The sequence below is a fragment of the Carassius carassius genome, chromosome 50, assembly GCF_963082965.1.
Source record: "Carassius carassius chromosome 50, fCarCar2.1, whole genome shotgun sequence".
Classification (NCBI taxonomy): Eukaryota; Metazoa; Chordata; class Actinopteri; order Cypriniformes; family Cyprinidae; genus Carassius; species Carassius carassius.
Genome location: NC_081804.1, coordinates 12,681,286 through 12,698,568, shown reverse-complemented (window position 1 = coordinate 12,698,568; position 17,283 = coordinate 12,681,286). Strand labels below are relative to the sequence as shown.

The 17,283-nt window shown below is 35.5% G+C and overlaps 1 protein-coding gene across 1 annotated transcript; it reads left to right on the top strand.

The window, feature by feature from the left end:
* Positions 1–887: 887 nt before the first annotated feature.
* LOC132133402 (little elongation complex subunit 2-like) lies at positions 888–15,856 on the top strand. Its single transcript, XM_059546200.1, has 15 exons — positions 888–1,011; positions 1,105–1,206; positions 1,853–2,138; positions 2,248–2,367; positions 2,539–2,673; positions 2,764–2,880; positions 3,698–3,854; positions 4,013–4,197; positions 5,066–5,930; positions 6,826–6,992; positions 7,460–7,589; positions 10,945–11,029; positions 11,266–11,316; positions 11,677–11,917; positions 15,416–15,856. Exons 1-15 carry the CDS (start codon positions 998–1,000, stop codon positions 15,620–15,622), a joined length of 2,862 nt encoding a protein of 953 aa, XP_059402183.1. The 5' UTR covers positions 888–997; the 3' UTR covers positions 15,623–15,856.
* The last annotated feature ends 1,427 nt before the right edge of the window (positions 15,857–17,283 follow it).

The window sequence follows — 17,283 nt, the reverse complement described above, 5'->3', positions numbered from 1 at the left end:
AAACTGACATCTTAGACGTCTATCAGATGTTTGTACACAGCAGATGCTTTCCAGATGAAGCAAACAGACATCTTGCAGACGTATGTGTCCTATACATGTATTGCAGATGAGTAAACACTCTAAAAAATACATTTTGTAGATGTTAATGCAGACGTCTGATAAACAGCTCGATGTATGTGTGCAATCAGGGTCAGAAACTAAATTAACACTTCACATGTGAAAAGGACTGAGGAAAACATTCGGGTAATGTGTCAATTTAAAAGTCAAAGCATCTTGTCATAAATATTTGATACAAGATGATATAAAATAAATATATAAATAAGACCTATCTACATTTAATTGTACTTATGTATTAACCTTAATCATTTACATTTAGCCATTTAGCAGACGCTTTTATCCAAAGCGACTTACAAATGAGGACAATGGAAGAAATCAAAAACAACAAAAAGAGCAATGATATATAAGTGCTATAACAAGTCTCAGTAAGCTTAAACACAGTACACGTAGCAAGGGCTTTTAAATAATAAAATAAACAAAAAACAGATAGGATAGAATAGAAAAAGAATAGAGCAAGCCAGTGATAGAGGTCTTTTATATATATATATTATAATATATAAATTGTATAATAAATTGTATAATATATGAAAATAAATTATAATACAAAAATATTAGAAAGGTAGTTAGATTTGTTTTAACTCGTTCTAATCAGATTTGCTATTAAGATTTATGATGCAAAAACAAAATCAAGCAATTTATTGAGATCTTTCAGTATGTCCCGTCAAAATCCTACACCACTGCAAGTGGGTTTTTTATATATATTTATTGTCACAAATTTATAGTACAAATAAAAGCATAATAATAAAGATCTGCGAAAAATCTCAAACGTGTGATAGGAAGCGGAACCTTTTGTGTCATGTTTTGGTTCTAGCCGGAAGATTCGTCTATCGCATTCTCTCTGTTATGATGAGGGACCGTCAGCCTGCGAGAGTCTGCGGTCATGGAAATAAAATGGTAGGTGACAATATGATTCACTGAATAAACACATTTTAATGCTGACCAGTTTAATAAACCACAGTCAGCTTCAGTGTGCTGGTTTGTCCTCAGGAACGACGCTCCTGTCACTGGGCCGCTTGAGTTTTCCAGAGATGTGTTTGACAAGTTCACTCTCGCGCCCAGCGTCAAGGAGCTGTTTGCTCTTTTACACAGGTAACGTTTATGTTAGGTGACTGACTGCCCTCAAACCACACGATAAGTGCAGCTAAACTGTGTTAAAGTGTGCAAGAGTGTAATAACTACGAAGAAAACGGCTCTTTGTTAACATAATTAGAACGTATAACTATTGTTACAGCTTTAAAACTATCAATCCTATCTGATATGGGAAAATAATAGTCTAAATACTTAAATGTACATTACAAAATTTCTACCAAATGTCCGTAATTACTATAGTAAAACCATGGTAATTGTTGTAAGGTATACTCTGTAGATGAAAAATGGTTTTAGAGCATCCTTCAAACCTCATTTGTCAGCAAGAAGGTTTTAATCAATTACATTTGAATCATTTAAATATAATACATATATCATTAGTATGATCACTTAAAAAAATGCATTTTAATTAGTAAGTTTATGGTCGGAATAAGTATGTTGTTTCATTTTTACATAAATATATCTGGTAGAACATTATTTTATCCATATTTTGACATTTTATTTTCAGAAAAGTTGTTTGAAACATTCAAGTAGACAATTTAATTGCATGCGTTATGCATTTTAAGTGTTTAAAATCACTCTTGTAAATGTTATATATATATATACACATTTTTTGTGTTGTGATTTTTTTTTATTGTTTTCTTCAAAGCTCTGATACAAAGTCCGAGGACACCGGTGAGAAAAAGCCAGATGCATCCTCCTCAGAAGCAAAGACTGTGAAGTGTAATGAAGTTTCAGATGTCAGTAACGTCCTGGCATCAGATGAGCCCTCGTCTGCATGCAAACAAACCAAAGCCAAACCTGTGAAGAGTACTGCGACTCCAGCGTTCCCTGAGCCCCTAGTGCCCTACCCCTGCTCTTCCACCCTCAATGCAAAGAATCGCAAGCTATATCTCAACATGCTCATCCACAAGAATTATTCCAGAGCTTCAAAGGTAGGCCATCTCTCGTCCTGATCGCCTGCTTTAATAGTAAGGCAGTTTTGATTGAGGTATATGGATGCAAGACTGTTTTATGTGTTTCATATCATCTCTCGTTTCAAAGTGTTTGATGGAGCAGGTGAAGAACGAGGTGACAGAGTTTATGAAATACCTGCAAGATGTTTCTAGAGCATGTGCTGATATGTACAACTATATGCCACCAGGCTGCACCCGCTACACTCAGGTTTTTATTTTAGAATTAATTTTTTTTTAAATGTACTATTCAAATGTTTTTACAAAATCCATTGTTGTTTTTAATTATTTGTTTATTTTAATTAAATAATAAAAAAATTATTTTTTAATAAAATTCAAATTTTCTTTTATTTCATTGATTTGGTATGTTTTTCCCCAACAGGAATATTTCGCAGCCTGTTTGGAGCACGTGAAGAGTTACCCACAGGTTTACAGCATTCAAGAGATTAGTAGCCTGACCAGTGTAAAGTTTGTGGGTGAAATATCTCTCATCTTTGAGAAACAGCTTCTTGCTATGGTACTTATTTGTTGATATGTATTTTCTTTGATCCTAAATGTGTGATGTACTGTTGCTTGTTATGGCTATATCTACTGTCTTTCTCTTCAGGGTAAAATAGACATGTTAGACACAAAAGTGATGCCAGAAAACACCCAGCTTGCTGTAGAATATGAGACTGTGTCAAAGGTGATTCCCCCAGCTAAAAAAGCTACTTTAGGACACACCGTAAGTAGCCTGTGTGTTTCTGTCGATTTTTGTGGCCTTTTTATGGATAAATATCACAGAAGGGTACTTTGCAACAGTCTTCATAGAAAAACAGTCTCTTCACAGAAATATCTCTTCCTATTTTTGTTTTGTTTTTCGATACAAATATCGAAGCATTCTTAAATCAAGATGCATTTAGTGTTGATGCAGATGATATGAAGTCTTGTTTTTTTGAATAAAAGTCATTGAACTTATGTTTAAAACAATAATAAATTTCATTTTGCTTCTCAAGTAAAAATTTTGAACATTTGCACTGGAAAACAGGAATCAAATACTGACAAAGAACATAATTTTTTGCAGTGTGATCGGAAAGTACAGTAAAAGTTATTTTCATATTCTAGTGGCAGGGGGCAGAGCTATTTTTTTTAGCACATTCTTTTGTAAAATGAATTAAAAATAAAGTTCGGTTTCAAGCATTGCTTATACAAGACAGTTATGTTTAGTGAACATTGACATGTTCCGTTAAATTGCATAATTTCTTTACATGGTCGTAAACCAGCAGAAAATAATTATTTAAAAAATATTTTTGGTTTTTACAGGACCCAGAAATTTCCTTTTTGTCTGAGTTTCACAAATGTAATTTCTAGCATTTAAAAGTGATGTTGTCTCTGTCTTGCAAAATGTGACTTTAACCACTAGGTGGCACTGCTGCATTTATTTTGATTTACCACTCTCATATGTTGAATTCTGTCCCCAGACATCATGAATTAATTTTGATAGACTTCTGGAAAACATATATAATACTTGTGATAATCCTGATGTCTCTTAATTTCTGCAGGCCATCAGCAATGACAGTAATGCGGAAAAACTCTGCGTTACCTATGAGCCACAAGTGTGCTTATCTAAAGAGGCCTTCCTTCAGCTCCTGAATAACAGCTTTGAGTTCTCAGAAGCCTGGGAGCTGCCTGTTTGGGTCAAAATGAATCCTATGAGAGGTGAGGGGTCACTTAATGTGACCAGGGCCGGGCAAATTCGGAGCTAAACTCTGCAGGACAGTGGCCCTCCAGGACTGAAGTTGCCCGGCCCTGTTGTAAGTCATAAGATTATAATCCTGTCCGTAGTCTCACCTGATGAATGCCGTGGTTGTGCTCAGGCAGCAGTCAGAGTAAGACGGCATACATCGATCCTCCCCTGCTGAAAACAGAGATGAGCTGGAGAGAGAGGAGTCTGCTGTTTCATGAAGAGAGCGTGAAGCTGGCGTTCAAGAAGACCGTATCACGTCCTGTGTTTTTCCTCACTTCAGAAGGGCTTCCTGTTGAAATGGAGCCTCCTCCTGAGGTAAGATGTTTACCACGGTAAGAAGACCAAACAACAGACAGTGAAATATATTATAGATGTATTATTAGGAAATTACTAATTAATTATTGTAACTATTGGCTCTAACCCTAACTTATTATTTTTTACTTGTAAGTTAAAAGTTTTAGATTTTAAAAAAAAAACATTCAAGCTTAAAAACAGAAATTATTTCTGACAAATTGGATAGTAACTAGTTAAAATATATATTTAATCATTAGTATAGCAATAATAACTATAATGTATAACTACTGTATTATATAATTTTATATTACAAATTGTTATATATGTGTATATATACACACACACGATTTGATTATAATTCATCTCAAAATTCTAATGATACAGTATTAGTTTATGTATCTGTTTATTATTGTATTATAAAACAGAAATGTTTAAAAGATTGGTAAAAATGTGTGCATAATTTTGTGCATATGATGCTGAAAATGCAGCTTGAATCACAGGAATAAATGACATTTTAAGATCGAAGACTGTTCTTTTCAGATGTAAGAATATTATACTATATTGCTATTTTTATTTTTGATGAGGTAAATGCAGGCTTGGTGAGCATAAAAGACTTTTAAAAATCCCTCAATCATTCCAAATGCTTGACCGATAGTGTGTGTATATATAAAGACATGCATAAATAAATATAGAAATAATTGTGTGAATTAAAAAAAAAGCAAACATTATGTGTGTGTTTGTTGCATTTTAAATTATATTGTACAACAGTTTTATATTATATATCTGCTAAATAAATGAATATAAAGTAAACCTAAATAACAGTGAGTTGAAATGTTTTTTTTTTTTTTGTTAAATATGAACATTGTAAATAATATTTTTTTCTGCCCAGGACAAGATATCCAGGAGCGTGTTTGCAATTGATGATGCTGGGATGGATTTTGGGACTGATCTAACAGACCTGGAGTCATTTGGGGAGTCATACAAGCCCAGCACGAAAGTGAAGGAACGGCTCAAACCGAAAACAGCTTCTACAAATCCAACCGCAACTCCATCTCAACTTACCCCAAGCCCCAAGAACCCGACAGAATCTTTAGGTACAACAAAACGCATCTCAGCATCTCAAGACGCTCCCACAGAACCCTTTGAGTTGACCGTGGTTAATGTCCAAGGAGAGACCGACTCTTTGGTTGACGGAGGAAACGGTACGCTGAATGAAAGTGCCATTTCAGACAAGGAAAGTGTGATTGAAGATTCAAAGGAGAAGATAGAAACGCCTTCTGCTCAGTGTCCTCCCACCAAGCGGCCCAGACATGAGATGGAAGACAACACGGACCAGGATTTGGATTCTGATGAAGAACGACTTGTCATAGATGACATTTTCTCCCCACAGAGACCTCAGACCCTGGTGACACCAGCTGAGGTGTCCTCTCTCCAAGCGCCCGGCCCAGTCACACCAGGACACACAAACCCTTTGGGCAAAGGAACAAAGAAGGGCATCAAAAGGCCCAGAATATCTGGTGAGTGCGATCAGCTCGGACAGATTTTGCGGATGCAGGACGCCATGCTGAAATCCACTCCCAGCAAGAACCAGGAGCCTGTGAAACCCCATGTCCCGGAAGACAGACCTCCAGAAGCTAAAACCCATTCACTGGTCAAGCAGTGTGTGACCTCATATCTGGAGTCCAGAGAGGGACAGGGAGAGGACGACACACTCCCTACTGACGTTCCTGTGCTGCTAGCCTCTAAAAGAAAACGTTAGTGCTCAAAACACGCTCTCAGAGGCAAAGGCCACAGTCATGCTCAGGTTATATTTCATGTACTTTAAAATATGGCCCACATCAGATATTCATTGAACAGATGATGCTCTAAAACTGAGACGTGTCCATAAACTTCTAGAAATTATTAAATTAAATCAAGGCAATGGAAATAACACCTGATGTGTGAGGAAGTACATTTTTTACTATACCGTAAGTCTATCAAAATAAATGTGCAATTCCTTAAATATTTTTTAATTATTATTTACATTATTATGTAAATTTCAGGTTTAAATATTATTTAGAATATTCAAATAATACTTAAATATATTTAATAATAAAAAAAACACTTGTATTTTTTTTCAGAATTTGAACATGTAACTTGACAAGATTTAATAACTGTGTAGTAACTGTAACAAGTTAATATAATGCTGTCTTTGTATGATCATATTTAATCTTCATTGAATGAATTTATATATATATATATAAAATCACACACTCAAAAAAAACCATCCAATAATAATAATAATTTGGCACAAAAATAACGAAAATGAGTTCACAAATGTTTACTTACGGTATATAGATTAGAATAATGTAACAAATGTATATGCAAAATTACATCTAATACGCTTTGTGCCTGGTGTATGGATAGAAATAATTTAATTATTTCAAATCTCTATTTTATTTTATTTTTCTGTTCACACTGTCATTAACAAAAAAAAAAACATCTGTGTCACATGTAAGGCAAAAAAACCCCCAAAAAAGGCTAGAATCAGAAATATAATCTACCGGAGCTGTATTTTATTTATTTATATAATTATTTTTGCATTTTTAAGTCTAATTATTTTAGTCAAATTTAGTTTCTTATACAGAAACCATTATCCATTTATTGCAGGTATTCTGAAAGAGGATCTTCAGGTCAGTGCTGAGGATGAGATGGACTACGATCCTCCAGCAGAGGGCAGCGTTCTGTACAAACTCTACAGCCTTCTGGATGTTCTGCTCATGGTGCGCAGCAGTGTGGACATCGCTCACCCCAGACACGACAAAGACACCTTCAGGGTGAGCTGGACACATGCTACACAAACACAAAATGTTGATTATTGTGGCCCTAGTTGAAGGAAGTCACGGCTGAGAGATTCCAAACAACATCAAACTCATCAGTTCTTCTGCAAACAATAACAATACATTTTATTATCATTATTATTTATCATCGTCTGTGATTTTTAGCTGCCTTCTATTGGATTTGAGTCAGTGTGTCAATATGCCAAGCATTAATCTTTATAATTTAACCAAGGTTGAGTAATGTTCACCACTCCCTTTCTTTAAAACGTCTGCTTTCCTGTACGCTGCCGTAGAGTTGAGTTTGAAATCTTTTCAGTGTATTAACAGACTCTTTCCAGTCAATGGTTCTCTGAAAATGCCCTGAAAAAAGCAGCACAGGATTTACTCTTCTGCATCTATTTATAGAAAACAGTGACTCAAAACTGGCGTTTGAGTGGGTTATCATTGAGTCTGCTCTCATCCAGGCCGTCCCGGTGCATGTTTTACCCAAGCTGGAGTATCAGCTGTGCTACGGAGCTGAGAATCTGACCCACACAGAGGTCTGTCAGCTGTGGGCCGAGAAACTCCTGCACTCCAGTACCGTGTCCTTCATAAGTAAGAGACCTGATGAAATATGTTTGCTTTCTCTTTAGCTATCTTGAACAGTTATGCATCTTGATAGTGAATCTGCTGTATTTCTGTCATGAATCTGTTTGATCTAGTATGAGTATTTAAAAAAGATCATATTCACCTGTAGAAAAGAAAAGATGCAGTATTACAGTGTTAAAAGAGCAATGGGCTTTTAATAACAATCAGTTCAGTTTAGGCTTGCCGCACTAGACAGTGTTGACGGTGATACCGGTGTTAAGCTGCAACACCGGTTACATCAATTTGCCCTCCGTGATACCGACCCCCACCGTCATTTAGATTTTTTGTAATAATAAAAATCTTTTCGTTCAGTAAAAGAACAGACACTACAATTAAAAACTGAACAATGCAGTGTGCTGAACGACAGGCGCATCACAGATCAGATTTCATTTCTCCAGTGAGTAGAGTGAAGAGGAGACGGACAAGACAACGGCAGATGATTTAGTTTTGAAGCTAAATGCAAAGGCGCCTGTTTGCCAATATTTTGCCTTTTGCCATTTATCTAAGATGATTTTGAAAGTTTTTTTTTTTTTTTTTTAAACATACGTTTCTTATTTAATTGGTTCCACATTATTTGCTGAATTTTACTTTATTTAAACTTTGTGTCATGTATTTATTTTATTTGACATCAAGGTATACACCATCCCTCCAAGCTTTCTTACTCATTTTGCTAATAAACATTCTACGTTATTTGGTTATATATTATACGTTTACTTATTATTAGTTTTGAATACCTATTTAAACTTTAAGTTATTTGTTATTAAACATAGCCTGACATATAGCATGTATTTTTATTTGTTTTGTTAATAAAACTTATAAAACACCGAATTGCAGCTGATTTGAAAGTAAAAGAATGCGCACGCAGCTTTTACAAGCTATTTAAAAGCGAGGAAAAGAGGGAACGCTCCCTCCCTCGTTGTTGTCACACGTCAAATTAATCGATAGGAAATTTTCTTCACCGTCACAACTCTAGTTCGGTTCATAAATTCATAAATTATTTAACTAATTGAATGATTTGTTTGCATTACCAAATCAAATTAATCATTTTTGCATCATGCTTTAAAATGCTTTAGTAAAAATATATGTAGATAAAAAAGTTTGATGAATCAATTCATAACTGATTCGGCTATTAATTTGCATGATCGAATTAAAGCATTTTTCATGCTTTGTTATATTGTTGTAATTTTGTATAAATAATTTTATCTTAATTCAATACTAGAATTTAACAGTATTTTACTTCTTGCTCGAATCTAGTTTTTGCTAAAATGCATAGTTTTAAGACGTCACTCTCTTACAGGAAATGTTGTGGCTGGTGCTGTATATTGATTGCTAATGGCCAAAACATGCATTTTGTTCGCATATCTTTTGTTTTATTCTTTTGAGAGGTGATCTAAGTATTTTTGGGATTGGAACAGATAGAAAATTGATAGGCTGGTGCTGCAGTTTTATTCGGTAGATGTTTTGCCAGGTCTTCGAGCCAGTCACGTGACTGAAAACTACCAATGCTTCCAATGATAATAAAAAATGACAACAACACTTTTTACATCATTTAAGTGAAAATCACAAATTAAATTAAAGTTTTTATTTAATTATTTATTCATTTTATGAATGAATGAAGCAGATTCAAACTGTAGTATCTATGTTGTATCTGGAGTGGTAGTTTTGGTAACAAGGGGAGTCAGCACAAAAGTGAACTTCCCGCAAACTCCCTGCATGCCTCTCTCATGATGCATGACTCACTGTTTTGAGTCAGGGTTGCCGTAGCTACTAACATTTCAACTTTGAAAGGGCTGCGGAAGAATGCAAGCACATGTGAGACACATCGGTGTGGGTGGAGGGCTACTAAGCTTCAGGAGACTCCCTTTCTGCTGAACAGACTGCGGAAGTTTGAAGAATTTGGTAGAAAAATAAGTGTTTTAATCAATTTTTTGGAAGCCTGTATAACACTGACGGTGATTTTAAGAATGTCCACAATGTGCCTGACAGCAGTCTGTGCCTGAACCACAGAAGAATGCAGAATAGCCAGCGTATCATCTGCTTATTGAAGGAATCTAGTGTTTTCTTTGGATCTAGTCCAGGATCCATCCCTGCTGATAACAGAACAGCCTGGTATCTTCACAGCCATGAGTCTGGACATATTTTCGCAAGGTTTAAGAAGACTTGAGCTAAGCATTTTACTGAGGCAGATTATTGCAATAAGTTGTAATTCAATATAAGCACAAATGTATATTTCATTTCAAAATTACTTCTATTGTCTTATGGTTAATGTGTTCTGCTGAATGTACTCACAAGCAGTTATAATAAACTATAAAATATACTTTAATGTAATGATGAATTTGCTAATTAGTACATTTAAAATATATCGACTTTAAATGTAATATCAATAAACACACTACAGTTAGATTTGAAGTACACTAAAGGTGCACTTACCATACAATTAAGCAAAACTTTGCTTAATACAAGGAGCAGTGATTATTATTTTATCGTCAGTCTCTAATGCTCAACTATGCTGCATTTAATTCATTAAAATTACAGTAAAAACAGTACTGTGTGCGAACAGTACTTTTAGTGTGAAAGTTTGAAATCTTAAATGTCTTTTAATTTAGTGCATCCACACTGAATACGTTTTAATTTCGTAAATAAATTAATAAAAAACTCTTGCTGACCCCAAAATATTGATTATTGTCATTCAAACGAAGCCAAAGCAGGACCAAATGGTATGAACACAGACAGAGTGAAACAATATATCAATAATCAGGCTTTTTCTTTTTCATTTAATAAGTTATAGTTATAACCTGTTGCTCATCCTCTCTGGATTTAGAAGAATTGTTGGTGAAATGTCGTCATGTCCTCTGTTTCATTATTTTTTTTGTGTTCTTTAGCCTAAAGCAGTGCTTCCCATACACAGATGAACAAGTAAGGGTGTGGAAATCTTTTTTTTTTTTTCTGGCATGAACTCAGAATGACACCATCAGTGTGAAAAGGGCACAGATACAACTGACAGACACAACGTGTGAACAGTTATTGCAACATTCACAACATTTGTCACAGCCTGAATTTGTTTTGCAGGTCAATACGTGTCCTTATGCACCACATGTTGAGACAGATTTACATATACTTCAGATTGTGTGCTAGTTTATGGCTATTCTTTAGCTATTGACTGTTAAATAGAAATGTAGAATAACCAAAACTAAGGTAAATGTATGAAAGTATTATCAGATGAGATTAAAGACTTGCAAAAAAATTTACTGAGCAGTCTACCTGTGGTAGTATGTCAATTTAAAGGCTAGTTGTTCAGAAACTGTGATATTTGTGTGTGTAGGTCGCATCAATGCACACACATCAGAAGTGACGCAGATGCAGAATTTGCCCGACGACTGGATTCAGAACGTTACCTGCGACTTCAAGTGAGTGAATCTCAATATAAAGTCAAATTATAATCATTTAAATAAATAAAACTTTAAAAATTCCTAAAACTGATTTGAAGTATTGTAATATATATATATATATATATATATATATTATAATTTATACAATTTATTCACTTTAAAATTTATATTTTAAATATTAATTAATTATATAAGTATTATAGCTCTTGTCAAGTTTGAATGTAATTTAATGTGCTTCAATATTTCTTTTTCAGGCCAACTAGATGTTTAAACACCCTCTACCACTTACTGAAAAAAGTCTCATCGTGAGTTTCTTTTACTTTTTAGATCTATTTAAAATGGTTACGGTACTTTACCCTTAGAAAGATTTCTATTTCCTACTGTGAATCAGTCTTTCAACCAGTCTTTAAAAGTTTGTAAGTCTGCATATTAAGCTAGGATATGTGAAAGCATTTTAACATTAAAAATGACATGCATCAGCTTTAGGTATTGAGCACTGATCTATAATCGATCAGTGGTATTGAGCCTGTATTTTAATGTTTGCAAGGATGTGACCTTAATTTGGTTTGTGTTAGAAAGCTTGTGTCATCATCTACACATTTCCTTTAAGCCGTCACTGTACGTTTTTTTTTTGTTATAAAATTTCTTTTAACACCTGCCCCCAGATTACAGGAAGGACGATACCTCTTACTCCACAAACCTCGTGAGGGTTTCGTGACCATCTTTAAAGCTAGCAATGAGACCAAGGCTGCTCGCAGTGTGTACCACCTGCAGAACGCGCACTGCGGACCCCCAGCTGTGACTCCAGGGATTCCCTGGGTTCCCCTTGACCCCTCACATGTCCTGCCATTTCACCAGAAACACAGCAGACCACCCTGCACCTTCCCCCCACGTCCACCCCCTCAGGTATGACCAGATTTTCACTTTGAAATGTAGCCCCATGTGTGCTCCAGACATGTTAAACTATGGTGCTTTTGTTGAAAATTTGGGTTTTTTAATTTAGCCTGCAAATCTCCTTTTATCCAGTATTTCCAGTTGGTGTGGTGTAGAGGTTGTTGCTCAGACTTAATAAATTGAAGTTTGCATGTGAACCCTTGACATGTTAAACCATTTTGCTTAAAGGGATACTTCACCCCAAAATGAAAACATTGTAATTTATCACTTACCCCCATGTCATTCCAAACCCGTAAGAGCTTCGTTCGTCTTCGGAACACAATTTAAGATATTTTGGATGAAGTCCGGGAGTCTTGTGACTGTCCCATAGACTGGCAAGTAAGTTAAACTGTCATGGTCCAGAAAAGTATGAAAAGCCTCGTCAGATTAGTCCATCTGCCATCAGTGGTTCAACCGTAACATTATAAAGCAACGATAATTCTTTATGTACGTGAAAAAACTAAAATAATGACTTTATTCCATAATTCGTCTTGGCGTTACGCTGATTTGGAGAGACACAGAGGAAACAAATTGTTGAATAAAGTTTTGTTTTATTTGCATACAAAAAGTATTCTTGTCGCTTCATAACATTACTGTTGAACCACTGATGGCAGATGGACTATTCTGACGATGTCTTTCATACTTTTCTGGACCTTGACAGTGTAACTTACTTGCCATCCAAAACATCTTAAATTGTGTTCCGAAGACAAACAAAGAAAGCTTTTACAGGTTTGGAATGACATGGCGGAAAGTGATTAATGTCAAAATTTTTATTTTGGGGTGGAGTATCCCTTTAAGAGTGAAATTCGGGTTTGAATTTAGCCTGCAATTTTCCTTAATGCAGTATTTCCAGAGTTAGTGTGGTGTATTGGGTTATAAGATTTGGTGATTTGAGCCCTTGAGCACTTTTAGTTGTTTTCAGAGATATGCACCATATATTTACATACACACACTCACAGCCAACATAAACAGTCAGAGTGGACACTCTTTCATGATGTCTCAATAACATTCCTGCACAGTTACCGAACCCATTCTGTCGAACAGGACTATCTGTCATGCCATGAATCTGTCATGCCATGAATCTGTTTGAGTAACAGTTGATGGTGATAGGTACTTATCTTTAATAGTACTTTTATTTCTTTTCATTTCTGAGTAGGGCTGTGCAAAAAATCGAATGTGAATTCCATGCGCATCTCGTCAGTAAAGGCGCTCTTGTGATTGGTAGTATATCTCCAGCACGTGTGTTCAGGGTTGCCAGGTATCCACAACAAATCCTGCCTAGTTGCTTCTCAAAACTAGTCCAAAACTAGCCCAATCGCATTTCCAGGGGGTTCCCCAATAAAAATTGGCATAAAATAGACGTTTTTTGGTTGCCTTGGTAAAATTAGAATTTTAGGGGCTAAATATCCAATAAATAAATATTTACCAAGGGAACCCCGCCAAAAAAACGTTTATTTTATCACCCGTAACGAAACGCGATTGGGCTAGTTTTGAGAAGGAATAGGGGCAGGCTTTGTTTTGAAAACCTGGCAGCACTGATTTGAATTCATATGCTGGATATATACTACCAATCACAGGAGCGCCTTTACTGACGAGATGCGCATGAAAATCGCGCTCGATTTTTTGCACAGCCCTATTTCTGAGTTATCATAGTGATTACTATAGCAAACACTGCTCATACTTCCAAAACTTACTTAAAGTTGCTGTATGTAAGTTTTTACTAAAGCATAAAAATACCATATGTTTGTAAATATTTAAGAAACATGCTGTTAACATACTTGTTTATTTGAAAAACAATGCTACAGTCAGTTATTCTCCTTTGAAAATGTGCGTTCCCGAGCCGGAATGTCAGTCTCTGTTTTGGTTTGTGAAACCCACCCACTGTCAGTTTACCCAAATTGTATTTCGACACCCCGGGTTGCCAGTTAGCAAAAAACACAGTGTATTTCATTTAATTAATTGTCAAGTACACTCGTTGCTTTTGGTGTCGTCAGTCTGGCAACCTGCGTGTGCATCAAGTCTGAGGAGGAGGAGCCGGTGAAAAAAACCCCTCTCCAGTCTTCTGAATTTGAACTGCAATACCTAGTTCAACCACTCTGTGTCAATCCTACATACAGCTAGGGGTGGGCAATATGTAAAAAATATAATATCACAAATTTGTCAAGAGCAGTGAGTGATTTTTTTTTTCTTTGTGTTTTGTTGTTATATTAACGCTAAATAGTTCACTCAAAAATAGAAATTCTGTCAGCTGTCTGTCAATTCTGTCATAGTGTTTTATTTTTATACCACCATTTACTCACTCAAAAGTGGTTTTAGACCTGGATGAGTTTCTTTCTTCTCTGAACATAAATGCTATTTTGAGGAACGTGGAAAACCAAACAGTTGCTGGTCCACAGTGACTTCCACAGTATTTTTTGCTACTATCAAATTCAATATGGACCAGTTTGGTTACCCGCATTCTTCATAATATCTTCTTTTGTGTTCAGCACAAGAAATAAATGAATACAGGTTTGGGACAACGTGACAATGAGTAAATAATGACAGAAATTAAATTTTAGGGTGATCTATCCCTTGACAGTAATGACAGTAGGCTGCATGTTTAATAGGCCTACTGTCCCTTTAAGACCTGCACACATCTAATATACAGGCATGTATGTTTTTCTCTCAACTGTTCACTTTTATATTAGACATAATCAACTGATAATAATAATAATCAGGCGCTGTTTGACAGGCTTTAGTTCACGCGCTTCGGGTGTACTCAGAAAAAGCACAGGTCAGACCAGCGCGAATGAAACATTTAAAAGCACATGCAAATAATGAGAGGGTAACTCTAACACTGAGTTAACACTGCTGTGAAAGCATGTGGCATTGTACAGTATATGATGGAGGCACTAGAACTGCAGCTGATAGAATGTGCGCTGTAGCACGATATTTCTTCAAAAGCAGATAATGAAGACATAATGACGATCAAAAATTGTCATATCGCACACCCCTACATACAGCACCTTTAAAGTAAATTTAGATTGTGGGTTTTCTCTTATAAACAGATCTGAGACTGTTGCGACTGGGTTATGTGTCAGGACAGGTCGTAAAGAGATCAAACCCATTCTACCTCTCGCTTTGTAATACTCATCGTATACTTAATACTTACATCATCGTGTTGGCCTGAGGAAACATGACAGTTAAAATTTCATTGACGCAAAACATACGCCAGAACCTGGGATGTGTGTCATTTGTAATCCATTGAGCTCCATGCTCACACTGTCCTGTGGTGACATGCCTACTATATGCTTGTCCTAAGGCATGCTGGGACTTTGGATGTGGATTTACAACTCAAGAGATTCTGTAATTCTCCAGTTCATGGACATCTACTATTGGGATTTAAAACAACAACTTTAACTAGTGACACAAATATTACTATCCAAATGGTTTTATGTCATAATTTCTTGAGTTTACTTTATTCTCATACAGCCAAAAAGTGGAACAGGACCTAAGCAACGCCAGGGAAAAAACGCGCTCAGACCACCACAAGCAGCCAATCAGTTGACAAAGAAGAAGCGTAAAAAAGACACAAGAAACAAACATAAACGGGCATGGATGGACAACATGAGAGTCAAGCTGATGAAAGACATGCAAAAAAGCCAAACCAGTGAGAATGGAAAGGATGGAAAGGCTTGATTTTGGGAAAAAAAAATAAATTTGGGGTGTGAAAACCAATTTATGTTTAAAAGCACTTACTACCTCTATTAGCATGTACATATTTTGTGTAACATGTTGTGTAATATAAATGTGTTGTACATTTTGAAACAATCCTTACCAAATAAGAATCGAGTTTACAATTAAAAAAGTATCCTATTTTGTATTATTTTGTCAGCAGTAAATAAAAAATAAATGGTTTAATATAAAATCGAATATGATTATTGTTACACATATTTATCAGTAGCTATGTTTCCATTCAAATTTGCAAATTTAACTCATGCAGAAATAAGAATAGTGCATAATGTGCCTCAAGGAATTTTTTGAGCGCAAAAGTTTTCTACACTATTTTAAGATTTTAAATGCATCTTAGGATTTCAATTCTGAGTATTTTTTTATTTATTTTTTTAAGCGATATCCCAAAATTTGCATTAAAATAATTGGATGGAAACGTAGCTACTGACATCCTGATGTGTTTTCTAACAGTATTTTTGGGCAGTTTTGTCTCAACTCCGAGAGAAAGATGTGGGTGTGTCCAAATAATAAGAGACCCATCCTACAGTTCATACTAATTTGCATACTATCCACATTAAATATAATGCAAGCTTAGAAGTAGTTCATCCTTATAGAAGGCAATGTTTAAAACCGTAAAGCCGAAGCTGTCTTTAGATGATATTGAATAAATATCTTTTACTCAATATCTTTGAGTAAAAGATATATCAGCTGATATTGAGTAAAACCCACTGCGCAACTGAAGAGGAGGAATGTGTCATGGTTCAGTCTTCAGCTGAAGACAGTGCCAAGGAATTTAAAGCAAAAGCTGCACAGCAGTTTTAAAGATACATTAACCTAAAACCAAAGTAATAGTAACACTTAAGGTTAGCTAAATGCTAATGCTTCCATACAGTGTCTTTTAAACATTTATTTAAAACTGTTCTTTGCGTGTAGATTCTTGTAATTCTTAACTTTAAAATGATGTGAACTCACATGAGATGAAGACCTTAGAATACAAAAATAATAAAAAAGTGGTTTTATTCTGTAAAAGGAGGGTCGCCCCTCATGGTAGTGGCCATGTTGAGATCACATGACAAGCTGAATAGTATGCACTTTTTCCTCTTGAACCACACTTCCAGTTTAATAAATGAATCATGAGTGACACACAGAGCAAACAGGATATTTCTGTAATGGCATTTCTACCAGGGAATTTTCTGCTTTTGAGTAATGCTGCATCTATACCAACAGAAGTTCAGGATAAAATCTAAGACAACTTTTCTACTAGTAAAGCACACACAGACAGACAAAGAAAAAAAGAACACATTTAAATATCACAGTTTGTACGTGTTTTTTTTTTTTTTTTGGAGCATTTGTGAGCATGATTCGTCTATTGTGCTCTGTTTAATCTGCAATCCTTAAACTAAGTGATTCTACAGTGTAGTAATCTGCGCTCACCTTGCTGGAAGGTGTGTTTAAAATAATCATATCCTCTGCACAGTTGTTTAGCAGAGCATGAATTATAAATGCGTGTGATCTTGCCTAGGGTGGGTTGTTATGAACTGAAACAAACCCCACCAGAGAAAGACGTCTAGTCTGTGCATTAGCACCGTGGACAGGTTTGCTCTGCACTAAACCCTTTCGGTATTTTT